This window comes from Tiliqua scincoides, chromosome 6 (assembly GCF_035046505.1).
Source record: "Tiliqua scincoides isolate rTilSci1 chromosome 6, rTilSci1.hap2, whole genome shotgun sequence".
Classification (NCBI taxonomy): domain Eukaryota; kingdom Metazoa; phylum Chordata; class Lepidosauria; order Squamata; family Scincidae; genus Tiliqua; species Tiliqua scincoides.
In genome coordinates, this window is record NC_089826.1 from 46,637,905 (window position 1) to 46,654,154 (window position 16,250).

The 16,250-nt window shown below is 43.9% G+C and overlaps 1 protein-coding gene across 1 annotated transcript; it reads right to left on the reverse strand.

Moving 5' to 3' along the window:
- Positions 1-1,360: 1,360 nt before the first annotated feature.
- CTSO (cathepsin O) lies at positions 1,361-15,528 on the reverse strand. Its single transcript, XM_066632636.1, has 8 exons — positions 15,343-15,528; positions 11,924-12,032; positions 11,104-11,231; positions 9,917-10,084; positions 8,190-8,311; positions 4,553-4,716; positions 3,046-3,138; positions 1,361-1,880 (listed from the first exon to the last, which is right to left on the reverse strand). The coding sequence occupies exons 1-8, from the start codon at positions 15,499-15,501 to the stop codon at positions 1,846-1,848; spliced, it is 978 nt and encodes a 325-aa protein (XP_066488733.1). The 5' UTR covers positions 15,502-15,528; the 3' UTR covers positions 1,361-1,845.
- Between the last annotated feature and the right edge of the window lie 722 nt (positions 15,529-16,250).

A 16,250-nucleotide genomic window follows, 5' to 3' on the forward strand; every position in this document is an offset into this window, starting at 1 on the left:
TTAAATCTGAGAAGAGACATTTGAGTTGTTGGCACTATATGGAGTATAACTTTATCAATACAAGTTTACAAATCTGCAACCCTGTATGAGATATAAGTTTTATTGGATGTTGAATTCTGGATTATTTGAGTGCGGAAGGATTTCCTATCACTGAGTGGTGAGTTGAACATTGTTTGGTTGGCGTTTGTGGGAAACGAAATGTATGCATTCCATAGCAAAGAGATTGCCCAGGACATCTAGTGGACTAAAAGAAAACTGTAAGGGAAAAATCATGGATTCATCAGGAACAAATTGGGAAAATCTATTACAACAAAAGCTGGAATATTTGCTTGATATGAGTCGACAACAAGTGATCCAAATTTTACAAATCCAAATTAGCGTGGAAACCTTAAGCCAACAGATAAATAAGCTTAATGAAATGGAAGTTAAAGCTGCAATAATGAAGAATAATGACCAACAAGTTGAAATGACAATTTTAATGGAAATACGGAAAGATGGGGCAGACTGGAGGATAAGTACCCAAAAGGTATTGAACCAGAACGGGGAAGAGACATGTCAACCAACAAGCGTAGTTGACCAAGAGATTGACCAAGAGAAGGAGATGACCTGCCAGGATCTGGATTTATTGGCAGGAATAAGAAAACTAAGAAGAGGGTGTATATCAAAGCATGAACTCTTAAGAGACATTCTTGTGAAGTTTATCAGGAAAAAAAGATGGAAAAGAGAGAAAAAAAAGTTTAGAGATGATACGCAAGATTTAAATTGCTATTCAAGATAATGACATGATTTGGTAGTGGCGTAATATTTGATTTAGGGAAATGATATGAAGGTGGAAACTTTAGAAAGTAATGGATATGTAATATATGAATGGTTTGGTAGATTTGTTTATAATTAGATTTATAATAAGTAATTAGTAGTAATTTTGTATTAGAATAAGTCGTATTAATAAAAGTTTAAGATTTTGTATTTTATAGGTTAATTTTTATGAATTTAGATTTAGATTAATTTTGATGAATTAGATTTAAATTTGTTTGATATTGTTTTGGAATTTATAGATGGAGAAATTATATGAAGGTAGAAAGTAAAGTTTAGAAAGCAATGGATATGCAGTATATGAGTGGTTTGGTAGATTTGTTTATAATTAGATTTATGATAAGTATTTAGTGGTAAATTTGTATTAGAATAAGCTGTATTAATAAAAGTTTAAGAGTTTATTGAAAGAACATAAAGAATGATGGGAAAAGAAGGGAAGAGATGATTATGATGATGAAATGGTGAAGTATATAGAATACGAAACAGGGTTTTTAGAAATGGATATGTATTTTTTGTATATCCTTTTTTCTTTTTATAATTGTTTTCTTTCTTTTTTTGATTATATTAAGAGATATAAGAAATTATTGGTAGAATGAATTATTAATTAATTTGTATATGGTATCCTGCAACTTCAATGTTTGTATGTATGTGCTTCGTATGTGTGTTTGTTTATGGAAAAATAAAATAAAATAAAAAAAACCCACAAAATTGCTGATGGAGCACTGTACCTTTTGGTAAGAGGAGCTGTCCAACAGCCCAATCCTGCCTAGGACTGGACTGCTAAACTGACAATTGAAAATACCTTCCTTCTACCTAACTGATGATCTAGCACACATTATGTGTCTACTGCACGCCATTTTGTTTCCACCAGTACATATCTGTGGTGCAAGCTGAAAGCACATGCTTTTTCGGGAGTCTTAGAGGTGCAACATCCAAAGATTTCAATGCCCACAAGTTTTCGTCCTTGAAAATCAAATGCCTTCCTACTGATTAAAGTAGTATCTGATGAAGTCATCATTTAGCTCAGCAATTTCACACAAACACGGCAGAAACGGTATCAGCAATACCTAGAAAGGCAATAAATAAATCCAATGTTATCATTTCATCCTGAGCAATATATTTGCTCATCTTTTCTTCTTAGAATACAGATATTTCTGATTGGGGTCTGACTGGTTTTTGGCAAGAGCTCAGCTCATGCCTGTTTCATCTGCCGTCTAGTTGACGGGTTGATGTCTGCCCTCTGCACCTCTGTAATAATCCTTTGGCTTGACTGCTTCTTGCTGGTCCACATAGTTACCACCCTTCTAAGGCCTCTGTGTGGGTGGTTTTGTTTTGTGTTTGTTTTTAAACCATTTCTGTTTCTGTTTAAACGATTGCTGTTAGAGAGTATATGAGCATTTTATTATGGTGCATTGTAAGCTGCCTTGGGCATTTAGCATGTATGTATTCAAGGCTGTATGTATTCAAACACTTTGGCACGGGAAAAGTGGGATATAAGTAAGTAACGGCCAAATCCTATCCAACTTTCCAGCCCTGGTGTAGCTGTGCCAATGGGGTGCGTGCTGCATCCTGTGGCAGGAGAGTAGTTATGAACATTTGTTCCCTAGCCTTGGGGCTGCATTGTAGATGCACCAGTGCTGGAAAGTTAGATAGGATGGGCCCTAAGTAAGTAAATAAATAATGTGCTCTAGTGAGAAAGAGAATCCACAGAGAAGCTGCAGATATGAGTAAGTCTAATCACCATGTCAGAAGTCAGTGGCAACTTGCTTCAGAAGAATGAGCAGCATTTTGCATGGTTGTATGTATTCAAGCTTAATGTTTCTTAGCTTACTACTCAAAGGCTGCAGTCCTAACCACACTTTCCTGAGAGTAAGCCCCATTGAACAAAACAGGACTTACTTCTGAGTAGACCTGGTTAGGACTGTGCCCAAAAGGTGGTAATCCTTAAACTGCTCATTTTACAGCCAACAGGTTTAATGGGGTATAGCCAAGGATATAAGCAAACACCAAGGCAGGCATGTAGGACAATCCTCAATGTACCATGACAGACAGCTTAGCTTTTCATCTGCAGGAAAACTGTGATTGTTACTGCTGCTGCACTGTGAGACAGCAAAGTGGTGGTGGTGGTGGTGGGGAATGTGACTGTCTGAAGATTGAACAGGCTCTTACAAAAGGATCAGAAAAGTCATAGATCAGTGTCTGCCTCCAGTGCAACCAATCCCAATGCCTTACCACAGATATTGGAGCCCATTTTGACATGAGCATAGCCGTCTATTCCCCATAAACGTCCCCAGGAGTTCCGTACAATCCAATATGGAATGCTACCTGTAAAATGACTTCAGTAAGTTTTTTTTAAAAAAAACAAATGGAAATGTCAACCATTCATGAATAGAAGACTAGGAACAGAATGTTCACAATATATGGAAGTAATGTGCAGATGGAACCTGGAATTTTGTACAGTATGTGGCTTCTTAACCAGCCAGTTTATACTACTTGAAACTGCCTCCCCACACGCCCATTAAACTATTTTATGAACTTACAGGGATGCCTTCTTGTTTAAACTGGTTGCCTTTTGCAGCCAGAACAGCAGTGAGGTCTTCCTGTTGAATTCACTGGTGTTCTCTTTAACCATTCTGGCTGCTTTGTTCTCCTTAAGGAGCTGGAATGGTTAAAGAGGAAGGTCAACAGGAAGACCTCACTGCTGTTCCTTCCTGGCTGTGAAAGGCAGCCTGTTTAAACAATGTGTCCCTGGTAAGTTTATAAAATAGTTTAACGGGCCCCCACCCCATGCATGCCCCCCAAGTTAACAATGTTTTTAACAAATGGGGTGAAAATTGGCTCAATTTCTGCCCCACTGTTTAAAAAGGTGTATTGGGCACACGGGGAGGCTGCAGGGGGTGGGGAGAAGCATCCATGATATTCGCGAACCCCCAATATCCACGAAGGGGGTCTGGATCAGAACCCCCATGGATACCAGGGCATGCGTGTAATTGTATGAGGAACTGCACATATGCAAATCCACCCAACAAGAAATGGTATATAAGGAAGTCCATTCTGATCTTCCTATGGCTATCTGCCACCGAGTCAGGAAGGAGTTTATTCTACATGCTACCTCTCCACTCAATTCCTCACACAACAGCACACAGTTAATCTGGCCACCACGAAGGACTTCACTGGTACTACTCAGACCAAATGCATCCTCACAGTTTTACCCAGCAGGGCACTCTTGAGCTATAAAAAGCCTGTTTTAGAGTTTGGATTGCAATATTCAAAATGCAAATATTCAAATATTTCAAAATGCAAATATTTTGTTGTGCCTGAAGAGCTTTCCTGCATTGTAATTAAAATATGCAGAACATTGAATATGTTCACTTGTTACTGAACTTCAATCTGTACTTCCAAGCACAACTTATAGGGTGACCCAAAAAAAACAGAACCCACAAATCTTTGAATAAAACTGCTAATTTTAATTTTTCTTCTTTTTTCTTTCAGGGTATACAAGTCGACTTTGTGCATGAAATATTGGAACAATAATCTTCAAACAAGATTGAAGTTTGAGTCCAGTAAGTTTCTTGAAATTTACTGGACCTTTGTAGGATTTAATAAAATTTTTATGGGTTCTGTTTTTTGGGGGGTTTTTGTACTTGGATGGAAATTAATCCCTTAGAATCAGTGGAATTTATTTCTGAAGAACCACAGTGCTGTTAACCAATACATAATCAACATTATGAAATGTTACCTGTCTGATCAAAGCCAGTAATGAGAACAGCATGATTTGCTTCTCCACTGGAACAGTGATGCTGTATGATACCACCCAGGTAATCTTGCCAGCTAACAGCGTCTACAATGACTGCCAGAGGACCCCATTTCAGAAGCAGTTTCATCATTTCATGTTCCAGCCCACTGCAAGGCAAAGAAATAATCCCTCTTAATCAGAATGCCATCTGCCATCAAAACAATTCTACTTTTGAGCCCTGGTTGGCCAGAGGGAGGGATCTCAGATTATCAGGCTGAAGCTGGCCAACTCCGGACTAAAATACAATTGCTGGATGAAGCCAACAAGAATAATAAAACATAAAAGATGTTGTTGGTGAACTTTAACAATCAGAACAACACTCGACTTGATGAACACATAACTAGGCTAAACTTACTGTTACTATAGAAACGTTTGTGCAGAATCTTTAGTTGCTAAAATAAGGAAAATATAACTATGGTACACTCCAGATCCATTTACACACATGCGGCAGCAGGCTGCTATGTCTGCACAGCCCAGAGCAATTTCTGCATCCAGCAGCTGGAGCTGTGTGCACACAGCCAGAATTAGACTGTACTTGCTCTGATGAATGGAAGGGAGAATGGGTCACTGACCTCTGAGATACTCATGCAAAACAGTGGACTGCTGAGCACACATAGTAGCAGTCAGGATCAGTAGCGTAGCTAGAAGGGGTACAGAGGTAAGTTTGCACCAGTGGTGGCTGCTGCCATGGGGGTTTAGGGTGGTAGGGGGGAAGGCAATTTGTGGCCATTCGGGGGGGGAGGGCGGCAGACAGACACAGCTATTTAGCTGGTGCACTGTGGTGGCTGGGGCAGTGTTTAGGGTAAGGGGAAAATATCCCCTTGCCCTAAGTTGTGCCACAGCCACCTCCAGCCCTACACTGGAAACAGCACAGGCCAACTGACCTGCCTGTTCCAGCTCAGGTTAGAATTGGGCTTTAGGTTTTGCAGGGCACCTCACCTTGGTGTGCAAGCAGCCCCTCCCACTCCCTTTCAAAGCCATTCCTGGACGCTAGAACAAAATGGAGGTGTCTCCTCCAATTTGCTCTAGTGGCTCAGAATGGCTCCAAAGGGGAGGGGGAGGAGCTGCTTGCACACCAAGGTGAGATGCCCTGCAAAACTTAGTGTTTTGCACCCCTCTAGCTAGTGGCTAGGCTACTGGTCAGGGCTGACTGTATGTGGTCTCAGTCAAATTATCAACATGAACAATGGCCACTTGTGGCAAAGAAGGGGACCGACTCCAGACACTGTTTCTTCTCTCCCTAAGCAAGTGATATTGCGTCTACCACTGCTATAATCTGATAGGAGTTGGGTACTATTCAGACTCTGAAAATTTGCATGCACTACCTGTTTAAGGCTGCAAACCCGTGCATGCTTGCCTGGGAGAAAACCTGCCCACAGGTGTATACATTTGGTCCCTGTTGCATATATACAACATGGGGCAGAAATGGCTTAATGCAGTAAACATGCAGAGGATTGCCCTGTAAGAGAATGATTAAAAATGCCCTAGACACTTTCTATATCAAAGGGCAAGATATAGGTCTGTTCTGTTCCCAAAACCCCTGCAGATGCCGAAAACTATAGATAATGAAATTCGCTGTCCAATCTATTTTCCAACCTCCCCATGTCTATGAATGCCTGTTAGAGTCTTTCAGCAAGCACTTCTGGTTTTTGCGAAAACAGGAAGTGCCTGCTAGAAGGCACCGGCAGGCATTCTGAAGCACAGGGAATCCGTGCGCAGTCTCCCTGCAACTCAGAAGACCTCCCAGATGCAACCAGATGTCGCACTCGGGAGGTCCTCTTTGGGTCCCCCAGATGCAGGTTCAGAACCAGTGGTGGGTACCTGAATCTGCAGATAAAAAGGACCCACTGTACAGGTTTAAAAAAATAAAAATTTATTAACCTCCCACAGTACTTTAGATGGTACTACAACCATAGTGTTTTCAAGGTAGCAGTTATTCAGAGTCATGACATACAGAATGATAAGTTTGTTATTTTAACAACTCTTGTTGAAATTATCAATTTCAGTAATTTCAAGGATTTACTCCCAGGCAAGCATGCATGGGATTGTAGCCTTAAACAGGTAGTGCATGCAATTTCAATTTCAGTGGCTATAAAGTATTTATTATGCTGACGGCACAATCCTAACCAGGTACACTCAGAAGTAAGTCCATTTTGTTCAGTGAGGCTGACTCTCAGGAAAGTGTGGTTAGGATTGCAGAATTTATTCATTCATTTTAACTTATTTAAAACCAACATCAACAAACCATCATGATAAACCAGCATTATAAAATATTTTGAAAGCGGCAACCTGCAAGCAACACAGAAAATGAGAATAATTCCTCACCAGTCTGCTTTTTATTTATACAATGACTTTTCATAAACATTTATTATTGGTGCAGATGGAGCTGAATTAAACACTCTAAATGGTTGGTTTCTGACCACTTGCAAACATTTGTAATTTCTTTTGTATTCCCGGGTATTCAATAAACCGCTTTTGCTGTAGTTCTCAAAGAAATAACCTCCAATAATAACTTGTTGCTTATCCAAATTGTACTCAGTGCTGCTGTTTGTTCAGCTCACATGAGTAAAAGAGTGTACACATTGCAAAGCAAATGCAAACAGTACTGACTCCTTTTTACAGGCAACTGGGCAAATAGGTACTACACATGTATCTTCTTCTATATCACACCCACTTGTCTTGGAAGCTTTGGTGCTTTGTATCTGTTCTCTTCCTTAACCCATATTTCTGCCTGTCCCACAGGTGTACACGTTTTGTCCCTGTTATGTATATGCAACATTGGGCAGAAATGGCTTAATAAATCCAGTCTGCAAAGCGATCAACAGAGGCTATGTGGTGCTCTGCACATGCAAAGGAAAAGAGAATAGTGGATATATATTTATTACATGAGTGTCATCAGCAGACTTCTCTTTATCTCAAAGACTGTAGGATTCTAGAAAAGAATTGGTTCACTGGCCTTGTAAAAGAGAAGATGAATGATTCACCTTAATTTTCCAGGGTATGGTAAGAAGGCATGTGTTAAGGGTCAAATACTATCCAACTTTCTAGCATTGGTGCAGCCATGGCAATGGTGCATCTACTGCATCCTGTGGTAGGGGGACAGCCACGGAAGCCTCCTCCAGGTTTGTTCCCTTTCCTAGGGGCTGCACTACTACTGGAAAGTTGGATAGGGTTGGGCCCTAAAGCAACCACGCTGAAACGAAGCAGTCAGAGCTGGTTGATGCCTGGTTGAGACACTACCTGGGAACCCCATATCTACTGCCTTGAGTTCCATGATGGTAGAAAGATGGGATATAAATAAAGGCCAGTGAAGGGAAGCAGAAGATCCGCTCTAGAGACATTCAAAGCTGTGAAAAAGCAGTGTATCTTCCTAAGAACATCTAACACGATTATTCTGTTTTGATCCTTTGTAATAATAATAGTGATATTAACAAAACATGACAGTTTTAACTCTTCTTTCTTTCTGAATTAAGTGAACAGATTTGTACCTTTCCCAGGTACAGCCATTTATAACAGTGATACTCACTTGGTATGTAGAACCAGTGAGCTAGCCAGAAAAAAAGAAGGAAACAGCTGTTACCTGAGATTGTACGCAGCATACCCTGTGACTGAAACACCAAAATGAGAGCGACTGAAGTAATGGCACATTCCTGTTTCAGCTTTAAAGGTATATTCTGAGTCCCTCACCAGTTTTACTTGTGTCTGCAAGAAGATAAATCAAACCAATGACTTGCAATGATGATGACCAAAGCGGCCTCTGAAATGGCAAGGTCTGCTTATATAGGAAGCTGCCTTATATCAAGTTGGATGATCGGTCCATCCAGCTGAGTACTGTGATATACTGCAGTGGTTCCCAAACTTACCAGGATCACGACACCCTTCTTTCGTGGCAGCGTCTTCTTCCTGGCTCCTCCAGGCATCACCATCTTGAATTGTGCAAAATCTTGCACAATTCTCGCAAGACCTTGCAAGAATCGTGTGAGATCTCGTACTATCCAAGATGATGGCACCCAGGAGAGCCAGGAAAAAGAGGCTGCCAGGGACATCCCCTGGCACCCCCATGAGTTTCCTGCAGTGCCCTCAGGTGCCAAAGTCCACAGTTTGGGAACCACTGCCATACTGAGCTAGATGAACTTGTTATAAGGCAGTTTCCTATAAAGCGGTGATTTTCAACCTTTTTCATCTCATGGCACACTGTCAAGGCACTAAAATTGTCAAGGCACACCATCAGTCTGTTGACAATTGTCAGGGCACACTGTACTGTGGGCAGAGGGCTCACATCCCCCAATGGCTCTATTAATAAATGACCCGCCCCCATATTCCCGCGGCACACCTGCAGACCATTCACGGCACACCAGAAAATGGCTGCTATATAGCCAGAGGCTCCACAAGAATTCAGATGCTAGGACTTCCCCAGTCCTACCTAGATCCCCAGGGATTGAAACTGGATCCTTCAGCATGTAAAGCATTTGGGCTACCACTGAGCTACAGTCCCTACCCATCTGCATAACAGGAGCAAAGCATTACTGCATTCAAATAAGCGCAATATCTCTTTGTTCAGGTGGGGTAGGAGGCTCATGAGCCTGACAGCTCAGTCCTTCCCCAAATCCCCCCTCCGCTGACGCAGCCGAGCCAACAGAATGTGCACTGTATTTGTAGGAGAGTATGACTGGAATGGTCTTCCCAGGGTAGGTGAACATTTGCTCACTTATCTTGGGGAAAGTCTCCATCACCGTCATGGGACACCTCTGGTCTATGCTCACCAGCATTGCCAGCAGGTTCGGCAGCACAACCTAAAGTGGCAACTGCTGAAGGCGATTTTATGACAGTGGAACTGTGGAACTGTGTTCCACTGTCATAAAACCCTCTGTGCGCCGATTCAATCCATGATAGAACTGGGCTGTGAGAACTACTCTTGATTTCTTGCCATGTAGAGCTGTGTTTTGCAGTCAGAGCATGGTCAGAACAGGTTATCCAATGACCTATGTGCTGAGGGCAAACCAATACTGCCATCATGCCATATTTCCCAGAAGCATCTGGAAAGTAATGGTTACACACAGAACAATATCTTTGATTTAGCCCAGGGGCTCAACCTTTTAGGCCAACCTTTCAACTTTAGGGCTCATCTGAAAATCAGCACCTGCTGAAATTCCCTCTTCTATACAACTGTTAAAGATCCAGGAGCCCTAAAGTTGGCCACCCCTGGCCCAACAGAACAGTGTTTTCTGACAATTCTCAGACACTTTTTTTCTTTTCCAAAAACAACCACTCATTAGCAGAGATTGTAGATTTGTGAGAAATTCATACCTGGTTCAGCCAACTGAGAGCACTAACAGTAGAGCCACCACCACAGCCCAAATTGTTGTATGAACAGTCAATGACCTGCTGTACACTGAGCTCTTCCAGAACATTCCCTTTAATTGCATAGACAGATTCTAGTGCACCAACAACACTGAAAGCCCAGCAGCCTCCACACTGGAAAGGAAAGCACAACACTTAACCAACAGTCATCTTTGGTTGCTGCCCTCACAGTTCCGGACCTCACCCTACCATGGATACTGAAATGTGCAGATAATGAAATCCATGGTCAGGCCTCACAAGACCTCTGGACGTAAACCTGTAGATGATAAGGGCCAACCTGATACTATGACTAAGCTTAAGCCATTTCTGCCCAATGTTGCATATACGCAACAGAGATCAAATGTGTACACCTGTGGGCTGGGCAGAAACGGGTTAAGTACGTAAACATGAAATAACAGCATAGTCTTACCCAGGTTCTCCTTGATTCCACTTCCCTTCCCTTGTTCTGTTATCTTCTTGGGTCCCAAATCTTAACCAACTTTCCAGCTCTGACATAGCTGTACCAATGGGGCATAGGCTGCATCCTGCAGTTGGGGGGCATTCATGCAGGCCTCCTCAAGGTGAGGGAATGTTTGTTCTTTTTACTTCAGAGCTGCATTGCCCTTATCTCGGCGCTGGAGAGTTGGTTAGGATTGTGCCCTAAGTCTCTTTTTAGTCTGCAAGCCCCTCTGGGAAAAGGAACCATCTCACTCCTTTCTTTTCAACCACTCTGAACACACTTTTGTTTCAAATCAGTATATAAATATATAGTATAATATATTCTCTAGTTCAGCATAGATTCTGTTTATGGGACCAATTTCTAGATTAAGTGGCAAATTTAATGCACATCTTGTCTGATTTTAGTAGAACTGCACTGGACTTTGTAGCTTTTAAACCTGTCATCCAAGGCTCCCTTCAGCTTTACCACTAGCTGCATCTCGTGGAAACGCCTATGCCCTGTTAACCAGAGATACAGTAAAAATAAATATTTACTTATTTTTTATATCACTGCCATCACAACACTGGCACCTGTCCCTGTTTCAAAAAGAGAACAGAGGCCTTTACTTTTTGATCTCAAGGTTGCCCCTGAGTTGAAGAGCTGAAGGAATTATCAGATATTTAGGATGCAAGACTAAGATGAACACAGAACTTACTGCATCTTGATTTCTCACTTGTGTAACAACTTTCTTCTCCCGCCAGTCAAACTTGGTTGGTAAAGGTGTTCCTTCTGGCCCTGGAGTGTATTTGGGAACAGTAGATGGTCTACTTCGTAAGTAAACAGCTTTAAAAAGAAAGGGTTGAAACTTTAGACATAACTCAGAACGTATTCTAGACCAGTGCTACAATCCTACAAGGGGATTGGGAGCACTGTAAGTTGTTGTGGAGGAGCAGGGAAGGCAGCAACGAAATTCCCAGGACTTGGATGCTGCCAGGGAGAGGGAGGGGGTTTCTACTCAACAGTGGCCAGTGCTGCAGTTATGCCTGCCAAAGTGCAAAAAAAAAAAAAATGAAATGAAAAAGGGCACTTACAGTTTTGTTGCAAAAACCAGAAGTGTACTTTTTTTGCACTTTGGCAGGCATGCGGAACCTTATGGAGGTCTCCCTACCTCTCTGGACTGCTGCAGGTGAATAGAGAACCTCTCGCCCATCCCCAGCAGCAGCGAAATCCTGGGGATCACGTTGCTAGCCTTCCCCCCCATCCCTTAAAGAGGCATTGGCCACTGCTTCCCAGACTGGTGGGTCACACCCCACCAGTTTGGGAACCACTGTTCTAGTCTGTTCATAGACAAGATTTTTACCAAGGAAAAGTCCCCTGAGCAGCATTGCTACCCTCTTAAAAACAAATACTTTACTGTGATTTTTTTTCTGCAAAAATAACATGTATAGATTCACTATTCTGTGAAAACAACAAACACCTGCCAAAATTTCTTGTATTAAAGATAAGGTGGCATTGCTCAAAGAAAAACACTATACCTCTAAATTCTTCAGGGAACAAGTGGGAAAACTGATTTATTCCATAGACAGCAGAGATGTTGCCACTGGATGAGAATGAATTCAAATGCTTAATTCTCTTAATGCTTTCCTGAAAGAGCAAAAGAGCAAGAATTACACTTCTGAAATGCAGCCATGTTTTTCTACAGTGCTGGCACACTTACTAGAGTGAGGTTTATTCACAAGCATGGACACTACCTGTGCTACCTCCCAACAAACTTGTGTATGAAAGATTTAACTGTAGAACTGATAACCTTCATTTATAAAAACACAACTTACTTTATAGTCCAACTTTAATATTATCAGAAGGCAAAAGAATCAGTTCCCTGTCACTCAGTCCCTCAGGTGACTGATAGGTCACCTTTATAGAGTGGACCCACAGGGTGGTGCTTTCCACACTAGAGTCTATCCTCTAACTGATATGGAAATGAGCCATATGTGGTTCTACTCTATAGGCATTTTCCTAAGTGGTACAGACATGGTGTAGAGGAAATGTGCAAGATACCTCAAGTAGATGGCGTCTGGCCTGGACGCCTTTAAAAGGGGATTGGACAAGTTTCTGGAGGAAAAATCCATTATGGGTTACAAGCCATGATGTGCATGATAACCAGGGGACATCCACTAAAATTGAGTGTTGGGAGAGTTAGGACAAAAGATAATATTTTTTTACTCAGCGTGTGGTTGATCTGTGGAACTCCTTGCCACAGGATGTGGTGATGGTATCTGGCCTGGACGCCTTTAAAAGGGGATTGGACAAGTTTCTGGAGGAAAAATCCATTATGGGTTACAAGCCATGATGTGTATGTGCAACCTCCTGATTTTAGAAATGGGCTATGTCAGAATGCCAGATGCAAGGGAGGGCACCAGGATGCAGGTCTCTTGTTATCTGGTGTGCTCCCTGGGGCATTTGGTGGGCCGCTGTGAGATACAGGAAGCTGGACTAGATGGGCCTATGGCCTGATCCAGTGGGGCTGTTCTTATGAGATAGGGTGTGGTGTCAACAGTGGCCCCTTGCTCTGACAAGTCTGGGAAATATGGCCTTAGAATGTACCACCAGGCCCTTAAAAATGCATTGATTGTGCTGCACAGCTGCAGCCACTTGAAGACAGCAGGACTGTCAGGGATAAAAGCAGCACCTGCAGGTGAGAGAGAGTGTGTGGGAAGTAGGAGGCTAACTGAACAGAGGCTGCTGAGTGTTGGAAAGCTGAGGGGAGGGAGAGCTGCTGCTTAGAGCAATGTTTCTCAAACTGTGGGTTGGGAACCACTAGGTGGGCTGTGAGCCAATTTCAGGGAGGTCCCCATTCATTTCAACATTTTATTTTTAATATATCAGGCTTGATGCTACCATGGTATGTGACTGCATTTGGGGAAATGTGATAGATCTGAAATTTTAACAAGCTACTATGCATATTCTTTTAACAATGACAGTCAATGGGACTTACTCCTGGGTAAGTGTGGGTAGGATTACAGCCTAGGATAGTTAAAGATTTCCCTGCTTGATGATGTCACTTCTGGTCATGACATCACTTCTGGTGGGTTCTGACAGATTCTTATGGTAAAAAGTGGGTCCTGGTGCTAAATGTGTAAGAACCACTGGCTAAGAGAATTGGGAGGAGGGACCTTGCAGTCCTAGAGGCAAGCTACCTATTAGTGTTGGTTCTGGGGTGCACTTGAGCAGTTTTGTACACTGCTAGAGCTAGCCAGGGGAATTAATTGGCTTGGACCACAAGAGGCTAGCTACAGTATGCTGGTAGTACCCTGATACTGTATTTGCTCTACTTATATTTCAAATACAGAGAATGCTTCTTTTGGGGAGTCAACAGTAGCCCTTCCTTAATTTTTTATCTACCTTCTGTTCCTCTTTCCAGCATACCTTTCTGTATGGTATATTTTAACATTTTACTAGTGGTGGTACACCTACTGCCACAACTCTGGGCAGGCTCAGTCTGTGTGAAGCTTATGTGAGCTTCCACAAAGATGCTTGGCAATGAGGTCACTGCTGAAGGGTAGTAAACCCTGCTGCCCAGCTGAAGGGCAGTGAACCTGGCAGTTGCTGCAGCTGGGGTCAGAATGAGCAGCTCAAAAGGGGGAGGGGGAGAATGGAAACACCAGACAGAGGGTGTTTCACCAGAAAGAAGGGAAATGGAACATACATAGGAGAAAGACAAGGCCAATTAGAGTAAGATGGGAAAGGAGCCAGAGGGGAGTAGTAAGTGACAAGGAAAGGAAGGCAGGAGAGAGGAGCTGAATGGTGGGGGAAGAGCACAGTGGCTAATCAGTCTCCAGAGACCCCAAAGGAACTCAGCACCCTACCATCTGGAGCCCAGAGGGAAGCCCTGACTGGGAGGGATGTGATGGGAGCCTGACTGTGTTATTCTTCAAAAATGCTGCAACCATGCCTTCACCTTCTTTTACCGAGACTAAGTGCCCTGAGCAGCATTGCTGCCCTAGAGAGAGCAGGGACTGACCACTGCTTCGAGAAACTCTAAGAACTCCACTGGTTTATGGCTGATGCCCTGCAGTGAAAATAAAAAAAAGTTCTAATAAAGATTCACACAAGACATTCTCATCAAGAAGACTTGCCACTTCCTTATTGGAAGGAACCTTCAAATAAAAATCAGTAATTCACAAAAAAAAAAAAAAATACTTGTATGAAAATAGCCTGCTAGCAACAGCTTTTCACAAAGGATGCATTGTAGAGGACCTATGTAAGTCACTCTAAAGGTGGCCTGCTTCTCTTTAAATGAATGTCCTACCTCAAAAGCCGTGGCTGCTGTAGCCCTTCACATGGTCCACCTATCTGAAGTCCCCCCCAGAAGTAACTGGCAATGACACCATTGCCAGTTACTTCTGGGTTGGGAGGCCAGATGCAACATGCCGAAAACCAGTAAGAGGCTCTGGGTGGACGGGAGTGTATGGGCTCATGATGTGTATGCGCAACCTCCTGATTTTAGAAATGGGTTATGTCAGAATGCCAGATGCAGGGGAGGGCACCAGGATGAGGTCTCTTGTTGTCTGGTGTGCTCCCTGGGGCATTGGTGGGCCGCTGTGACATACAGGAAGCTGGACTAGATGGGCCTATGGCCTGATCCAGTGGGGCTGTTCTTATGGGAGGGCCTTTTCGAGCACATTCAAGCCTGCTTTGGAGCTCTGCCCGCCGCCTTGAGTCCCACCGCAGGTGCCAGTGGTGGTCCCCGCACCACTGGCTGAGGGAGCTCCTCGGGGCAGGATCTTGTCCCCTCCGCCTGCTGAGAGCGCCAGGTGTGCCGATGGCACAGGCAGGGATGCCGATGGCGGGAACAGGTGAGCGTCGTGGGCGGCGCCCTCTGGACGCTGCAGGCTGCGGGGGGCGCAGAGGGTTCTTTGCGCGGGCGAGCAGCCCTTCCGCCGCCGGGACCTACCCGCCAGGCAGCCTCCTTCCTCCACTCGCTCCCCCGGGCTCTGAGCCGAAGGGAAGGGCGCCTTCCCCCGCCGAGGGAGCCCCCCTCTGCTCCCGCACGCGCAGCTCGGGCGCCCTCCCCGAAGGCGGGCAGCAGGCACAGCAGCAGCCACCACTCCATGGAGAGGGCGCCACGGGCGCGCCCGGCCTCCGACTCTCCTTTCGCTTTGGCTGGCTGGCTGGCTGGCTCCTCCTCCTGGCGCCCGGCGGGGAGCCGTGTCCGGAGACGGGGGAGACGTTCCTCCTGCGGCGCGCCCCCGCCCGCCCGTCCGCCTGCAGGGTGGCGCTTGGAAGCGGGGGGAGGTGGCTGCGGGGACCGCCAGCAGGCGAGGAAGGTGTAGGCTGCAAGCTTAGGCACCCTTTCCTGGGAGTAAGCCCTGTTGAGCACAGTGGGACTGACTTCTGAGTAGACATGCACAGGACCGTGCCCTTGCACTGCCAACCTAAACAGGTTTACTAAGGAGTAAGTCTCTGTTCAGTGACACTTGCTCTTGAGTGCAAGCTGCATAAGACTGCAGCTTAAATATCACTCACACACAATGCAAAGTAATACCCATCACATCTTGTGGCATTGCATTCCACAGGCTAATGATGCACTCTGTTCACATAAACTTTTTAGCACTAGGATCCACATTTTAGAATGACTACTGGTTGGGACCCACTAGCAGTGATGTCATCATTAACCTGGAAGTGATGTCATGGCCAGAAGTGCCATAATCAAGCAGGCAAATTTTTAACACCCCCATACAACAAAATCAAATCAATTAATTAATTGAGCAAGTAAGTAAACTAAAAGTTTACAATAAGGGTAAGTTTAAAAATTTATTTAAATAAGAAAAACTCTCCTAACCGCCCCCCTCAGCAGTTGCT

Excerpts from the sequence above, each read along its gene's own strand:
- CTSO (XM_066632636.1), bottom strand. The coding sequence starts at position 15,501 with ATGGAGTGGTGGCTGCTGCTGTGCCTGCTGCCCGCCTTCGGGGAGGGC. Across the intron at positions 12,033-15,342 it reads GGAAGGAGGCTGCCTGGCGG|GAAAGCATTAAGAGAATTAA; the intron begins GTAGGTCCCGGC and ends TTGCTCTTTCAG. Across the intron at positions 4,717-8,189 it reads TATGCTGCGTACAATCTCAG|TGGGCTGGAACATGAAATGA; the intron begins GTAACAGCTGTT and ends TTTGCCTTGCAG.